General features: G+C 40.3%; 1 protein-coding gene across 1 annotated transcript in view; it reads right to left on the reverse strand.

Moving 5' to 3' along the window:
* The window catches only part of loxhd1a (lipoxygenase homology PLAT domains 1a), a 38,111-nt gene extending 20,074 nt beyond the window's left edge, over window positions 1–18,037 (reverse strand). Inside the window, exons 1-14 of the mRNA XM_014332098.2 lie at window positions 15,623–18,037; window positions 11,293–11,407; window positions 9,524–9,604; window positions 7,591–7,775; window positions 6,866–6,964; window positions 6,451–6,599; window positions 6,240–6,363; window positions 3,921–4,171; window positions 3,707–3,842; window positions 3,449–3,609; window positions 3,220–3,306; window positions 2,318–2,453; window positions 2,049–2,203; window positions 1,787–1,947 (exon numbers count right to left, since the gene is read on the reverse strand). Coding sequence (XP_014187584.1) covers window positions 1,787–1,947; window positions 2,049–2,203; window positions 2,318–2,453; window positions 3,220–3,306; window positions 3,449–3,609; window positions 3,707–3,842; window positions 3,921–4,171; window positions 6,240–6,363; window positions 6,451–6,599; window positions 6,866–6,964; window positions 7,591–7,775; window positions 9,524–9,604; window positions 11,293–11,407; window positions 15,623–16,355 — 2,573 coding nt within the window. The 5' untranslated portion in view covers window positions 16,356–18,037. The remainder of the gene's footprint in view (window positions 1–1,786; window positions 1,948–2,048; window positions 2,204–2,317; window positions 2,454–3,219; window positions 3,307–3,448; window positions 3,610–3,706; window positions 3,843–3,920; window positions 4,172–6,239; window positions 6,364–6,450; window positions 6,600–6,865; window positions 6,965–7,590; window positions 7,776–9,523; window positions 9,605–11,292; window positions 11,408–15,622) is intronic.

Raw genomic sequence — 18,037 nt, forward strand, 5'->3', positions numbered from 1 at the left:
TTTTTTTTTAATGTGTGTGTGCGTGCGGAGTCCTGTCTGTGCCCCTCAACAATAATATTTAACTATTAATCACAGTTTTGCTAAATAAAAGGATCTGGCTTGCATCAGTCACATGATCACATTTAACCAATGATCGCCCTTGACGGCAGAACGCGCTGGTTACGAGCCGGGAACGAGCTCACAAAGAGCACGCGCATTTTTAGCGGTCCGGAGCTGTAGGAGAAACACAAGTTAACTCAGAGACACAGACTGATGCGACAAAACCAGTAAGTAGGTGTACAGCGCACACTGTAGTGTGTAGCACCCAGGAGTATTAGCTTATTACGTACACGTTGGTAAGCTGTCTTGTTGCAACTGACGAACTGAAACAAACGAGCGTGCTGTGTGTGCAACAGCGCGACAAACATTACCTGTCCTTTTATTAACTGCACAGTAGTGCTGGTCATAGCTGCTGGCTACCTGTGTAAGGCTGTCATGGGTCTGTAGCTCTGTCACCGTTTTAGGGAACATATTTAGTTTTAAAGTAAGTTTCCGGGCTTTTCCTGCCTTTCTGGAGGGATTATATTTCACTAAAAACGATCTAATATGCATGTCCACATAATAATTATTATAATTATAATATATTAAAAAACACACGCTGTATTTTAAAGAACATACATTAAGAAGCAGATTATATTAGATTTATATTTTAAATAAGACAAAATTTGGATTTTACAGCAGTAAAATGATTGTATCTCTACAGTTTAAAAATGTAATAAGCTTTGCCCTGCACAGAGTGGATAGTGAAACAAATGGAATCATCATAATGACATTATTTCATATTTATTACTTCCCCCTCCTCATTGCTTTATTATTGTAGCTCTAGTAATAAATAATAATGTAAGGATTCTGGATCAGCACCATGATGCCCATAGTATATACAGTATTCTGAAGAAGGTCTAAAATGTCACTGTGTGTGCGTGCATGTGTGTGTTTTATTTAGATGGATTTTTAAAAAAAATATTACTCATGATATAACATTGTCCAGACATGCCTGGTAAGGACATGAGGAGGAAACAGTAGGAGCTGTGTGAGGCTACTAAAGGCAGTGCTATAACATTTTTCTGTCATCATTTTATTATAGATTAAGTGCAAGAGTTGTTAGGTGTGGATAATTAGATTATAGTTTATTGCAATAGCAAGTTGTGCCTTGTTCTCACATAGCAAGTGGAGAGTGATATATGAAATGATGGGATGGAAGGAAGAAGAGAAGCAAAGAGTGATTCACAGGCAGAGCCTAAATTATTTCTCACAGTTTTTTGTTGCCTTATGGTTCCAAGCGCTGTCACCAATCTTTGCATTTTGTTATTATCTCATGACACTTGTTTAATCAGCTACCATCTCTCCTATGGACTTTTTAATGTCTACAGTCTCAGATCAACACAGCCCTGCCCTTCCCATATTAGATTCTTGATGAATGTGTGTTGTTGTTATTCAGCCTGGTTCAATGTGCCCCTTTTTAACTTTGAGCACCCGCCCCTTTAAACCTCTCTGCACGGCCCTGCTCCAGCCAACGATTGGTTAACTTAACCTAGCATAAAAACAGGAAACAGGAGAAAACTGCTAGGCCACTGTCCAAAGTTCAAACCTGAGGAGTTCTGTTAAGTGATTTTTAATAGTGTCAAGCATCCTGCTGCTTCTAGTGCTTTTAGTTTAAGATTTAGCATATAGTGACAATGAAATTAATAATCTGCAAAGAAACCATATCTGTGAGAGCATTTGAGTTATTTGGAAACTATTGTCTTGCCTGTAACAAGGAAATTCAATGGCCATACTCTCTGGCTGGCCTTCCTCCCTGACCATCACCTTATCGAGATACCAACCGCAGCCTCCACCACGGCCGTCATGACCCACACGGACCCTGCGCACCTGGCCCAAGGATACGGACTCAATGAGAAACTCATCGTGCTGAGGGAAGAGAAAGAGACAGCCATGTAAAGATGCTTGCTGTGCATTTCACACATATTTACTTAATTATTGGGTTCATTCTTGTTTATTAATACACTCACGTTTCCCTTTTCAAATTTGTTAACGTTGTTTTTGCTCATAATCATGAGTCGATCGCCCGTCTCACCTAGGTCACCAATAACATTGAGGAAGACTGTGGCATCGGTGCCACTGCCACTGACATTTCCTGTGCAGATGGTGACTCTGTACTTAATCACTGAAGAAACAAAGAGAGAGTAAAGGAGCTACATTCACTCAAGACATACTGTTTGTAATTGACTGTGAACATGGAGTCTGAACATCTGCAGAGTGTTCTGCAGAGCCCTCTTACAGGGCAGCGGCTCATCAATAAGTACTCCTGTCGCTGGAAGCTCTCTGACAATCTCATTGTCATCCTCGTTGATGTCCAGCCAACGGCCGCATTCAAAAGAATATTTCTCCATGGTTAGTGTCTTGAGCAAGGTGACCTGCAGAAAATCATAATTTGGTTCATAATATTCCTTTCAAACAGGACTGCAGCAATGACAGCATCTAAAATGCTCAAAAAAAGAAAGAAATAAAGGAATGCTTTGAAAACACATCAGATCTCAAAGGGAAACAAAAGTCTTGCTGGATATCTATACTAATATGGCCCTGTCCAGCTCTTCTAGAGTCCCTGTCTCTTCCTTGCTCTTGAGGCTGTGCTGGGAGACACAGCAAACCTTCTCCCAATGGCATGCATTGATGTGCCATCCTGGATGAGATGGACGCCTTGTGCAACCTCTGTAGGATCCAGGTATGACCTCATGCTAACAGCAGCGACACTGAACCTAGCCAATGCAAAATTAGTGAAAAAACAGCCAGAAAAGATGAGGAGGAAAAACGTCAACCTCTCCAACTGTTAATTTCATTAACACCAAAACAGCTGAAGCTGATGAGATCGGCTTCAAGGTACATTGTTTACTATTTCAATACATAATAGCATGCTAGCATTTGTCAGATAAAGTTGAAGATATAAAGTTAAAGCAATCTTTAAGGTTTCACTTAATAGTTGTCAAAGCACGGGAATCAACAAAGTCCAAAGGCAAACATTCCCAAACAATTGCTGAGATAGTTCACACCGGAGCAAAGTGTTGAACTGGTCCAAAGACTTCAACATCCACAGTACAAGTAACACTTGCTCAGTGCCAGATTCATTGCTCAAAGGTGACCCTGTACAACAGACTTAACAGCTTATACTGACAATTTTTTCACCTTTCCTAAATGCCAACCAGCGAATGGATGTCTCTTCTCGTGCCAGATCCGCAGTTTCAGCAGTCTCCCAATGTCTGGCATTTCAATCTACAATTATCCCCAAATGTAAAATAAGAATGGATAGTTTAGGAAAAAAGTTTCTTTGACAGACTTTATGATTATTGTGCTAAATGAACAATAGATGAAGCTGTTTTATTCACCCTATCAGGTGAACTCAAGACTTACTTACCATGAATTTATCAACCTGGCCTTGTTCAAAACTGTCCGAGTTGTTTTCTAGTTTCATTTCATCAGACTTGCCCTTCTCTCCATAGATCTGCAGAAATACCTGGGCATCTGTCCCTGCCCCTTTTACATCTGAGGTCCAAATCCACAGCGACCATGGGTACTCTAAATGGAAACAGAGTAAGTGTGACACTAAAGTACATATAGAAGATTTATGTTTTGATGTTTTATTCACTGAGTAAAGCAGAATGAAGACACCCACTCATCTGTTTTTTCTGCCTGAGAGAGACCATCTCATACAGCTCCCTCTCAATCAGCCCATCTCCCTCATCCTCATCCAGCCACATCCCACACGGAAACGTCTGCTCTATCCCCGTGAACGGACAGTATATAACCACCTGGATGAGAAATGGTTGATAAATGTATGACACTTTGAGAAGTGATCTGTTCATACTTAAGAAAAAGAAAAAAAATACCTTTTCACAGTACCATCCAGCACCAACTGCGCCATTGTCGTGCCCGATGGTGACCCTGCTGAGTGGGCTCATCAGTTCACAGATCTCCACATTGAAGATGTCGATGAGACCGCGCTCAAAAGCCCCGCCTTCAAGGAAGACTTTGCCGCTGTTTTTTATGCCCTTAGCTCCATGCATCACCATGTGGATCTTAGAGTTGGTCCCCGCACCCCTCACGTTTCCAGTCATCACTTGGACATTGTACACAATTCCTAAGGAGCGACAGGAAAATGCACGACACATTTTTGGTCCAAAGTGTTAACACTGAAATTAACATTGGCATCATCATCATCACACCAGTAGTCTCTTCTAGCTCCTGATGTCCTCTTGACTCATTTAGTAGCTAAATGCTCCACTACATTGACTAAGTACCCAGTGTCACACCTGAGAAAAGAATGTGCAGTACATTTTTAGAGCTATAAACTCTATTGAAAAAAGCAGGTGAACCTGGTATATTTTACTGTTCATATAGGTCCACCACTAACAGTGTTCCCTTTAAAAGTTTCTCAGGAGTTTATGGTTTGTTTGTTTTTTTCTTTATACCTACAGTGGCATCAAACAGTAAGGTGAGTCAACTCTAAGGGTTCAGGACATAATGAAAACAATCTGGTCTTTAGCAAGTCTTAAATTTAGGCCAGCACAATCAAATGATCAACCAAACATGGCATATTACACAGTGTCATTACTTATTTTTTAAGGGGAAAAAAGCCAAAATGCAGTCCACCCTCACTGCTTTGATTAGGATTAGGGGGGTGATGAAATGCACTTGATTTATTGATCATTAGCTATTGTGATCACGTCTATAAAAGCAGAGGTTTAGTCAGTGTGCTGGTCAGGAACAGTGAGGGGTGTGTTAACACAAAGCCAAGGAGGAAAGACATTAGCAACGATCTTAAAGAATCAGTTGTTGCTGTTTAGCTGGGTATTTATGAATAATTTAAAGCCCATCGTTCCACAGTGGGAAAGATTATTCACAAATAGAAAGACAGTTGCCAGGTGGAAATTACGGTAAAAATCCCCTCTTGGTAAGACTGCTGTGCTCAGAGAAACAGCAGAAACCCAAGAGCTACATCACAGACTCTGCAGACCTCAGTTAGCATGTTAAATATTTAAGACTAAACAAGTATTGTTTGTTTGAAGAGGCTGTCAGGAGAAAGTATTTTCTCTCTAAAAAGAACATGACAGCGTAGCTAAGGTTTACAAAGTAGCATCTGAACAAACCACAAAACCTCTGGTACAATGTTCTCTCGAGACCAAAGTGAAGCTGTTTGGCCTTAATGCACAGAGGCACGTTTGGCAACAACCAAACACAGCAGATCAGCGCAAATGCCTCCTACCAACTGCCAAACACGGTGGTGGAAGGTTCATGATTTGTTTTTGCAGCTACAGGACCTGAACACTTTGTACTCATGGACTTGATTGCAAACTCATCTATACACCAAAGAATCCTATAGTCTCATGTGAAGCCATCTGTCTAAGAGCTAAAGCCTGGCTGAAACTGTGTCATGCAATAAGGGAAAGATTCCAAGCAGAACAGCAAATGTAAAACAGAATAGCTAAAAAGAAAAAACAAACTGGTAAGACCTGGTAAGGACTAGATCACTTTTTATTATGTCCTGATATGTAAAAAATGGACATAGTGTCTACTGTCTTTTTCTGCTCTTTTCCACAGCATGTCTTTTATCCTGTTTTCCTTCTCTCACCCCAACTGGTCGCAGCAGATGGCCGCCCCTCTGTATCTGGTTCTGCTGAGGGTTGCTTCCTGTTAAAAGAGTTTTTCCTTCCCACTGTTGCCAAAGTGCTTTCTCATAGGGGGTCATATGATTGTTGGGTTTTTCTCTGTATGTATTATTGTAGGGTCTACCTTACGATATAAAGCGCCTTGAGGCGACTGTCGTTGTGATGTGGAACTGTGTAAATAAAATTGAATTGAATTGAATTTTTGCCATGACTGTTTACATGCTCTCCAATGTGAATTAATTTTCGTAGAATTTCAATATTTGACCTAAAAAACCTCTACATGGGAATAGAAATACTTGACGCAACATTGTCAGCATTTGCAGTTTTAACAGGGCTGTTAAAAATTCTTCAATTTTAAAGATGTTACGAATTTGAAAAACTGGCCTTTTAGCCAGCTGTCTCCACAGACTTTGAGCTTTATATATTGGTCCAAAAAGTCCATTTATATTTTAATATTATCCACAGTAATTTTGCATCAATTTGAACTATTTGCAATTTCAGTTACCCTCGAAAAATTGGTTCCAACAGTTTTTTTCTCACCCATTGGCTGCGTGGCTCCAACCAACACATCTCTCTGTATTTTGCCATCACCTTCATCCAAGGCAAACCAGTTATACACCGGGAATTCGTACAATTCTTTGTTACCCATGTCATCTATTACCACCTACACAGGAACATTACACACTATCATCAGCATTTTATATATATATCTGTACACATCTGAGCAGATTGCGTGTGCTGGTTTACATGCCTTATCCAGAAACCATCCAGCTGAAGAGCCTCTGTTGTTGTGACCTATAGTGATTTTCTTCAGCCTCCCGAGGTTTGGGGCCTCTATTGTAAACTTGTCCTCTGACCCACGTTCAAAGTTGTCTTTGTCACTGTCCAGTCTTCTCTCCCCTTTGATAATAAACACACAGTTTATAGCAAACACACACACACACAATAACCACGTATGTCATTGCAAATCTTACCAGTGATCATGGTTTAATGTACCAAATGATGAACACTTTCCGGCTTTAGCTTAATAACTATGAAGATTTCACACAGTTACTTCTGTTTGTGTAACTGTACATTTACAGTATTAACTTTCGAATTTTATTACTTTGTACGGCTTTACATTTTTTTGTCAACCATATTAAAAAAAACCTTTGTTCCCACCCTACCTGTGTCACCGTTCTCTCCAAAAATATTCAGGAAGACATCAGCATCGGTTCCACTTCCCTTCATATCAGCAGTAAACACGCTCACTATATATTTATTCACTGCAGAACATGGGACATAAAACAAGTCAAGCAATCTGAAGGGTATGTAAGTAGCACATAGCAGTCTCTTCGACACTCAGATGGCTTCCATTTTAAATATTCATAACAGTGCGTGTCTGTTCATTACAGTTATATTGCTGTGACCACTCCCTCACCGCACAGCACCCTTGTGTCTTTACGTGAGCCTCAGGTTCACAGTGCTTTGCTTGATTGGCTACAGTCGCTTAAATGCTAGATCACATTGCCACAGAGGACACATGGGCTGTACCTGAGGATTACACTCTAGTGGAGTTCAATGACAGCCTGAAACTCTATCTAAAACACTAAGCTATCGAGCACTGGTTGTGTGCAACTGGCCAGACACATGGCTCTAACACATAAAAAACATCAGACGTAGTTCTCATTTAGAAAAATAAATATTTAAAATGATTGTCCACTTTGAGTGGTAGAGACCAGAGTGCTTTCTAGAGGCATTACATTAGACATCTTATTACAAGAGTCAACCATTTCTAATCCCCGGGGTTTCTCTGACATGTGGAGAAGGTATTTAGGACTGTTATTTTGTTTTAACCTCTGTGAACATTTTGGTCTGCTTATTATTACAGGTTTGTCCCGGATTGACCTACATTTCGGGACGTCCATGGGGTTCATGCTGCCCAGCAGGTCCCTGACAAACAGGTTGTCGCCCTCCTCCCGACTCAGCCAGTTGTTGCAGGCAAAATAAAAGCGCAGATGGGGTCGGTTCATGTCAGTCACCACCACTCTATCCAAGAACCAGCTGGCACTCATCCCTGTGTTGTCGTGCTCGATCCTGAGGAAATCAGCAGATTCAGAGAGAGACACGAATGCAGCCTGGAGGTAATATCAGATGAGACCCTCACATCTCATTTGTTTTTTATTTTAAATGTCTGTTTGAATGTCTTCAGTGTTTAATACTATACAACAATGGTTGTTGTGTTTAAGTATTGCAGCTCACACTATCAGACACTGAAAATGAATACGATGGGGTAGAATAACAAAATGAATAATGCACTCCCATGTCAAATCTAGAAATCTACACTATGTAGATAAAAATACCAAGCCACCTACACATTACAACAACGGGAGCTGCTTATCCATAGAAACACATGGTGTGAAGCTCCTGGTGCACAATTTGTGTGCTGATGTTATTGCCACAGGAGGTTTAGAGCTCTGCTGTTATTGAACAACATTGGTAACTTTTAAGAACTAACCATCTCAGCATCTGGTCAGTGCTCTGTGTGTGGCTTATATAGTGAGTCACAAACAACAATGACAGGACAGGTTAAAAGTTTTACACTTTTACTGCTGTTTATGTTCGGTTTGCTAACTCAAGATTGGTGGAGCTGCTCAGACTTTCCAAGTAGGAAATCTGAGTTGAAGGGGTGTCTCAAATTGAAACTATAACTGGGAACTTGGAAATGTCGACGTCTGACTTAACCTGGAATGCGGCATTAGTTAGTGACTTCCTTTGTCTCGGGATGCTTGATTAGTTTCAGCTGTGTCTTATTACCCTTATGGTTCCCATCTCCCCGATTATCTCTTCTGTGTATTTAAAGCCTCAGTTTGCTTGTGTTCCTTGTTGTGTTGTCCTATTGCCTGCTGGTCTACATCCAGCATGTTTCCTGGACTTATTATCTTTGTAGTTTGGGCTTGTCTTTGTTTTGTTTTGTTTTGTTTTTATCTGTAGATCTTTATTGGCCGAATAAACAGCTTACTTGTGTTGATCTTTGCCTCCCTGTGTATTTGCATTTGGGTCCCCACCTCAGCCCACTTCAATATATATGACAGCACTTTCATTACAGTAAGGATTCACACTGCCCTGGCAATGTCTACAACAGGAGAAGCTTTATTAAGTTCTAGTTTGGCCAAATAATCCCCGCACATAATCTCCTTACCATTTTAGCTTTTTCCAGAGTTTTGAACTGTATTGCTTTTTTCTACAGCAAATGTTGAATTATTCACATGCAATTTGAGTAGCCCTTAGAATTTGAAGTTCTTCTTAAAATGTCTTAAGCTGATTTGCCTTGACATTGAAAAAAAAAAGCAAAAAGGTGGACCTTGACTGAGGATCGTCTCCATAACAGGTAAGAAAACTGTGTCTGGCATGCTAGAAAAAGAAACAAAGTTTTAAATCAGAATGCAACATTATTCTTTTAGCAAATCCTGACAATTCAGCATGTTTAAATCTTGGGGCCTGTTTTCAGAGGTCATGTCTTGTGGCTGCGATGTAACTCTGTGTCTTTCTCTCTAGAGGAGACAAACTTCACACAGCAGATGGGGCTTAACCTTCTGTCACTGGATGAAATCCTTTGATGGCCCGCCGCACAGCGAGAAATGTTCCTGTGGGATCCTCTTAGTAAGCTGCTGTTATGCTGTGTGAGGAATGCTCAACTATGAAGCAGAAATTGTGATGTTGTCAGTGACCTGTAGTTGTGCATTCTGGGTATTTAATCCAGACACAGTAATGGGGTATTTAAAGCGTGCATACATGTGAGTTTTTATACGAGTTATCACAGTCGACTATTAGCGATACACTACCTCAGTTTCTTTAGAGGCCCCACGTTGTGTGTTTTGATTCGGAAAACATCCGTCTTATTCTTCTCAAATGCAGTCCGGCTTCTGGAAAATGTCAAAATGTGAATAATATCAGTACAATGCTCTGAATGTCCCAGTCTAGAGACCCAGAGACACGTGACCTAAACTCTGGAACAGTAAATCGTATCCCCCTTAATGACGCAGATTTAGGGTACCCTGGTTGTCTCGTGGCAGTGGTATAATCTGAAACCTTCACCTCTCCTGCTTCCTCCTCAAGTACATTTACCCCCTCCCAGAGTCGAACCAGGCCCATGAGCACACCAGACCCCCCTCCGCCCAACACCGTGAATCAGACACCCTCTTTTCCATTAACAGAGAATACCTGCCTTTGTGTCTGACCCATATCTCCATCTGTTCTCATCTTCCTGCAACATTCAGTGGACAGACAATGCCAAGGCTCACAAAATAAGGTGCACAGTGTCATCATACTGCAACAAACTGCCAAGATTGAAATACTGTACAACACACATGAATACATGCCCTCATTCTCAATGTCAAATCACCTGCAAGAGAATGAAGGGGAGAAACTGATTATCCGGTGGAGGGGTGGAGAAAACTCACAGCAAACTTTGGAATTCATGCAATTTGAACGTGTTTTATAATTACACTGAATTTCCAAAGAGTTGCATTTTTAATCTGCCTCACTGATCAGTGGGGCAAATATTCTCGGAGACATAGCAACCCTCCCTTACCTGTATCATGCTGTTAAAGTTTCCAGTGACGATAACACAATACAGGCAGGACCTAACTTATATTGGAGTAAGGTGAAACTCCTTGCAATGCAGTTTGTTTAATATGTCACCAAAAGGGGCTCCTGAACATCTGTGTGTGTGTGCGTGTGTGTGCGTGTGTGTGTGCGTGTGTGTGCGTGTGTGTGTGTGTGTTTGGCTCATCGGCTGAGCAACACTACAGTCACACAACAGATAGACAGTAAATGCAAAGGATGTGGGCGCTGTCTGAAGTGGATGGGTGAGACCACCACAAGGTGTGGGTGACATGGTCCAGAGTGGCTGACAGTAACATGGTATATCTGTTACGCTTCACAGGTAACCCTATCTGTCAATCAATGTGTGCAGAGATAAAGGAAGCCTGCTGCTAAGATCCCCTGAGAGTCATTTGATCGTCCCCAGAAATGACATCGTGGTCTTCTTTCATTTATCTCTAAATGGAAATGAAGACCAGCCATGTCACATAGTTCCTCCTTACTCCAGATATCCTGTGTCCAACACTTAATGCACTGTATATAAGAGACATTCCCATTTACCAACAAACCTCTGCTCTGTTGTCTGACGTCAAAGAATTTACTGGTTAATATCTTTTTTAATGGCTGGTGTGCAAACTCATTTTATCTTGCATCACTGGTTCTTTGGACATCAGGTTTTGATGTTAAACAGGAATTCTCTCACATACAGTGTTATATTGACAATACAAGCCAACACAAGGACAGGATCATAAGCATCATTTTACAGTTTGATTAAATAAAAAATACCTCTTTTCTGTGCTGAAGGAATGGAGAAGAATAGAAAAGATTAAAAAGTCAACAACTGACATTGAAAAGGTGCTAAACTGGCATAACAAACTGAAGAAGGACGTATTAAACATCATATGATGGTGAAACAGAGTAAGTCACTTAGATCTGATTTAAACAAACGAAAAAAAGCATATTCATCAAACGAATTCAAGAACACCACCAAAAGCCCTTTTAAACTCACTTGCTTGCCAGGTGGACCTTGGGCGTGACGCCAAAGTCTCCAAAAAGGGTAACAAATACATTTGCGTCTGTCCCAGCTCCTTTAACATCACCAGTGACAGTAACTACCTCGTACACTGGAAGAGAGAGGAGAAGGGAGAAGAGAATAAAAGGGAAAATACAATCTGAAATACAGTCACAAATTACATTATATCTAATACAAAAACTTAATGAATAATCACTTGAACCAAAGGACGAACACAAAGTCACATCCTCAGTGTCCAATAATCTATAAACATTATGGAGCATTATGTTTCCTTCCATGCACAGTTGCCAGGGAATTCAATGAGGCGAAACTGCAACGAATCCATGTCTGGCATTATACACCAGCCAATCCTCTCTCACATTTCACCCGTCTGTAAAATCTACCTGAGGTGGTGACATTCACATCGTTTGCATGGAGGAGAAGAGAGGACGAATCAAACTAAGAAAAAAATCAAGGCGTGCAGAAAATAAATCCTAATGACTGCTGATCGCTCGACTTCTACTCAAGAAACACCCTTTCAATTTGTGGGTTATTATGAAGTACGGTACGGGATAAGTGGTGGCAGCATTTAAGTTCCCTCTGTTTTACATTCATATTCATTAGCAGATCAAAATAACTATTTTCCTAAAAGTAATACTTTGGTTTAATCCATGAAAAAAGTTTTAGTGTTTTGGAGCTTTAGAGTAACAATCTAAACAAAAATCTGCTGTTTTAGAGAAGATTTCAAAAGGATGTTCATTCTGTTACAGACTATAAAATGGTAACACTTTGGTCCAGCAACGTTAAAGTATCAAATGGATTTCTTCTGTTTTGATTTCATTTGAAAGTATTGGTCTTTGAGATGAAAGTCTATGACCCAGGGATGAAACAACCAGTATAAAGTATGCCATACATAGTGTGGGAATGAGAAGCACCACTAACCCTTTCTAATATGTGGGTAACATTTTGAAAAAGTTCCTAGCCTTATCATCTATTTTGTAAATGAGTGGCTCATTAAATGCAATAGATTTGGAGAAGTTTATATATAAGAGAGTCTTGTGAAAGTATACCCCCCATGATTTAATACCTCGTAGAACCACCATTAGCAGGTGAAGTCTTCATTTTCTATTTGGCTTTATCCATCTCCCTCCTAGCTGTGGAGGAATTTTATCACACTTTTCGTTACACAGTTGCTTCACTCCATTGATGTTTGTGGACATTTGTTTATGCTCAGCTTTCTTATGGTCCAGCATCTCAATCAGGTTGATGTCTGGACTTTAACTGAGCCATTGTAATACCTTAATTAGTTTCTTTTTCAGTCAGTCTGTTGGGCAAAGCTTTAGCTGTCCAATAGATGGCCTAATATTTGACTGTAGAATACTTTGATAAACAGAGGGGTTCACGGTTGACTCAAAGACTGCATGGTGCCAAGGTCCTACAGCTGCAGAACGAGCCCAAATGATCACCCCTCCACCACCATGCTTCACAGTTGGTTTGAGGTGTTTGTGCTTATATGCTGTGTTTGGTTTTTGCCATAAATGGTGCGATTAATTATGACCACTTTGGTCTCCAAAGGACATTGTTACAGAAGTTCTTTGGTTCGTTCAGATGCAACGCTGCAAACCTAAGCTGTGCTGCCGTGTTGGTTAGACGGAAGAATCTTTCTCCTGGCAAACCTTCCAAACAAGCCATACATGTTCAGTCTTTTTGTACTTGAGCTGTCATGAAATTTAACATTTACATTTAAACCGTGGCCTGCAGAGTCTGGAATGATAGCATTATGTTAGCACACAACACACCTACATGCTCCAGACCAGCAAAATGCAAAAATGTCTGCGTTTAGGTACTCAGACTACATACATATGAGATAGTAAAGTGACTGGTTCTTAACTCTTTTCTACATGTTTATATGACAGGCCTAATTCACCCAAGCGCTTTGTTATGCTTTGTATCTAACATTCACACTCTTACGGATGATTATTACGTTGCCCCTACTGAGGCATCCAGGGATAAAATGAGATGACCTGTCCTATCTCCTGAGCTACAGCTGGAGTTGGTGGATAAGGAGCTGTTTCGAGAATGTCCTGCTGCCTCTGCAGGGTACCTACTGTCCCTTTCCTTTGCACCAAAGCAGATAAAATAAATTCACAATGGTTAGTGCTTTCTAACTGGTTGGACTGATATCCCTGAAATTAAGTGGCTTTGTGTTATCGAGCGTTCCCTTCATTTTTAGTATATAGGACTACAAAACTAGACTAAAGTGAATCTGACATATATGCTGCAGGGTGTCCACTGTTCTAGGTAAATGTTAAAAAAGCCAGTCTGAGGTGTCATATGAAATAAAACTAAATACTGAGGATAAATGCATAAGAAGGCTAGACAGCAAGAGAATATCTTAAACCTTCTAGAAGATGGAGAGAGGAAATGTACAGATCTGATAAAGGAGCAATTTGATCAAAGTCAATCTGATACCTAATTAACAGTGAGGCGAGCTATTAAAACCAGCTTAAGGAGAAAGAGAGACACCTGATAAAATCAGATAGACAGTGGCCTGGTAAAACTGAACCATGATAATCTCCTTGGAGTGTCAGAAACCTGAGTGGGTCAGTTAGGTAACAAAGATGTTCTCACTGTAGAGGTGTATCACAGCTACAAATACTTAATGTTCCTTTTATAATCTGCAAGATAATCAAGAGCTTCAAGTAAATCATTAACTATATAAAGTCAGTTTTATGGAGGTGTTTATGTGGAAACACATAAATAATGTAATTGAATGTAATAGACAAATTATGATGTTGCAGTGTTGCATGTCTTGTAAGCTCTTGCAAACACGTTCAGAAATGTAAAAAAAACAAAAAAACAAAAACTGAAACAAAGCAAAACTTCTTTTGGGGCCAAAGTACTAAATCTGTGCCTTTCCCAAGGTTGTTTGAATATATATCCAGCAAGATATATATGGAAAAAAGTGCTTGTGCATGTGTATGTGTGTTTGTGTGTTTGTGTCTGGAGCACTGAAGCACAGTAAAAAAGCATTATATAAGAGCCAGTCCATTTACCATTTAGGAGTCTGCTCAATTCTTCATTCTGCAAATAGCTTCCACTGTAAAAAGTTCACAAGAAGGACAAGAAGGAATAAAGGGGCTTTTGAGCTTGACCTTTTGAACTATGACGCCATCTAATTAATTTCTCTCACTGGATGCACACAAAGAACATTGTGTTAGGATATTCATGACGACTGATAAACTGCGATAAATATTCTAGTAAGCATGTTTTATATTGGGTTATTTCATCAGCAGTACTCGTGAAAAGGCATTTTTAACCTAATCCTACTAACTGCATATCTTTGGACAGCAGAAGGAAGCTGGAGTACCCATGCAAACATTGGAAGAACATGCAAACTTCACACAGAAAAGCTCCAGCCAGATTATGAATTTGAACCCTGGACCACTTTACCCTGAGGCACGCTACCCGCCTGGTTTTTGTTTTTAGCTAAACTGACAGAAATTTCTTTATCATCATCTTGTCCCCAACTGGTAACAGCAGATGGCCACCCCTCCCTGAGCCTGGTTCTCCTGGAGGTTTCTTCCTGTTAAGACGGAGTTTTTCCTTTCCACTGTCACCAAACACTTGCTCATAGGCGGTAAACTGATTGTTGGGGTTTTCTCTGTATTATTGTAGCGTTTCTACCTTACAATATAAATCAGCTTGAGGCGACTATGCTATGATATTATGGTGTTGTTTTTTTTTTTTCAGAATAAACAATCAAAACAATTTAAGTAGGAAACAATTCCAACATTCTGTCAAAAAGTCAATGATTTGCATGTCAAAAACCTGACTTGCAAGCTTAAATTGAATTCCATATCTGAAATCAGTGTAAAAAAATAAGTCTAGTCTAATCAGAGGATGCTTAAAATATGTTACATGACAAGAAAATCTTATGCTATTAACATTATTAACAAAAAACACACAAAATAGTCCTGCAGAGTTGATTAACATCTTTCTGAGGGCCTCTGATCTGCTTTAAGAAAGCTCCTTTGACTCGCAGGCCTGATTCTGGCCCCGGCTGTGCTCCCAGCCCCTGGGACTGGGATGGCACCCAGCACCTGTCTGCCCCCGAGCCACTGTTTGGCGTCATTCATGTAGAACATAACTGAGCTTTCACCCAGAACAATAACAGAGGGATTCCCCGGAGCGCTCCAGCTCAGTGCTGACAGAACTGGAGTCAAGGTTTGAGCAGCTGATACACTCCAACATATTGACTCAGATTTTTTATTTTAAAAGCAACATGTGAGGTTTCTCCATCTGCTCTGCAATCAGATGCTCTTACCTTTCTTTTTGAAGTATTCATCTTCATATCCATCGGATGAGTCTGTGTGGTAGTTCAGCAGTTCATTCTGGTAGATTTCAGAGTAGTCCACCTGTTTGCTTTTGGACTTTTTCCCCTTCTTCTTTTTATCTTCATCGCTGTCTGCTGATCCCTTTTTTGCCTTCTTTTTCTTCTTTTTCTTTGTTTCCTCCTCCTCTTCCTGCTCCTCAATTAAAGGCTCCTCATCATCGTCATTGTGAGACTTTTTCTTTTTCTTGCCATCTTTGGACTTTTTATCTTTGGAACCCATCTCCGCGTCCCCCTCTGGGTTCTCTGCAGAAGATTTCTTGTGCTTTTTCTTCTTTTCCTCCTTCACTCCCTCGGTCACTTCTTCTTTGAGTTTCTGTGATTTCTTCTTTTTGGTATTGGTTGAGGGATCATTGTTGTTCTGCTCACCCTCATCATCTTTGCCTTCAATCACAGCCTCAGCATCCTCGTCCTCATCTGCTTTCTTTTTCTTCTTTTTCTCTCGTCCCTTTTCCCCCTCTTTTTTAGCTTTCACGTTCTCTGAAAGCTCCTGATTCTCAGTGCTCTCGGAGCTCTTGTGTTTCTTCTGACTCTTCCCCCTTTTAGTGGTGTCCCCTCGGGTCAAACCGTTGCTCCTCTCCTTTAACTTTGGCTCAGTTTCCTCCACTTCGTCATCAACCTCTTCAGTTTCTCCTGAAGCTGTGGATTTTTTCTGTTTGGACGGCATCTTTTATTCATTCACTTCCCTGACCCTTAGTTTCGTAAGAGCTGCGTAGAGTTTCTAATGGTGTAAGACAATTCATTTGACCCTTGGCTGCAGAGATGCTCTGGGATCGTGGGGTCGGAGCAGCCACTGAGGACACACAGATGGAGGGATGACTGCCTGGACGTCTCCTACCTGGCCACACAGCCTGCAGACACACACACTCACACACACACAAACACACCATGCATCCACACACATCACTCATGAAAAATTAGTGTCACTTCAGCACTCACATGACCCACAGGAGAAAGCCCTGTGAAAAAGGAGCCTTGCACAGACAACTTATCCTCTCTGCCACGGCACCCTGTATTATTCATGGTGTCAGGATCGCTTTACGGGCCGGGGGTGTCTCGCTTTTACCTGCAGTCACACTCATACAGACAGGACCACAGACACGCATGTACACATCCACACACACCCCTACACACAGACACACACACACACACACAACTTTACAATTACTTCTCTTTGTTTATTGTTGCATCGAGTGTGTCTAATTCACATTCACAGGGTAAAAGCAACTTCTAACTCTATGTAATACTCAGACAGCATTGATTTATTTTACTCAGTGCAACTTATAATGAACTCTAACAAAGGTAAGAGCAGCACGTTTTAGGAAATATGCTGCTTGTGAAAAGGCTATTGCTAGCCTGTCTCAGTCAGGAAAAAAAAGTACTGGCTCTGGCTGGTGTCTAGAAAAAATATATATATTTTTACAGTTTCTTCTTTATTTACAGACGAATCAAACACCATAAACAGCATATATAGTTATTTAAAAATAATCAAATCAGTTGAAAAATTAAAATCACTCTGATGTAATTTACAAATTGAAGTAAATGAGAACGTTTCTAGTTTTTGGACATTATTCATGATGCAAGTCAAAACCAAATAAATATATACATATTTAATACCCCAAATAATAAATAATAATACATTTCCTCACATCATTTGCCCAGAAAAAAATGCTATTTCTGTGGTGCTTTAATGATGGAGAACGGGAGGAACTATTGAATCTAAATTAAAAGTTAAATCATCTGCGGGTTAGCATCATTTTCCATATATCAGGGAGTTATACAATAAATTATAAATAGAAATAAGAGAAATAAACTTAAGAAATAAATAATAATGACACCCTGTTTCATGCATAAGTTCCTTTGCATTGCTGTTGTATCTCTGCCTCACTGGCATACACATCTGCATTTGACAATGTGCCAAATCATCCCATTAGCCTTATTGCTGCCATCTGACACCTGATGATGCAGGCATCAAGGAGAAGGGCAGAGTTTGGTCATATTGGTCTTTCAACATCAGATTACCCAAAGATTGGCTGACAGCAAAGAGTCAAACCTCATTGGATTGCTTCACTGCACTTTTCCTCCCCAGGAGTTATTGTTTGTCTCTCGCCTGCCAAAATTTCAAACTTTTTTCTAATTCACATTCAGCTCAGCTGCCCTAAAATTTCAGTTTCACAGGTGTGTAATAATTTTTTGAAAAATGCACCACTCAGCTACTTATACCTGTGAGTTGAGGACATGTATTTGTTTTAGCTAGCCTTTTTTCGCCTGTTCTTGAACAGAATCAACTTTTTAGGATAGCTGTGGAGTGCACGTTGAGGCTGTGGTTTTACTAGTTTATTGTTTTAC

The sequence above is a fragment of the Haplochromis burtoni genome, unplaced genomic scaffold (assembly GCF_018398535.1).
Source record: "Haplochromis burtoni strain Fernald_Lab_line unplaced genomic scaffold, NCSU_Asbu1 Contig_23, whole genome shotgun sequence".
In the NCBI taxonomy this organism is placed as follows: Eukaryota; Metazoa; Chordata; class Actinopteri; order Cichliformes; family Cichlidae; genus Haplochromis; species Haplochromis burtoni.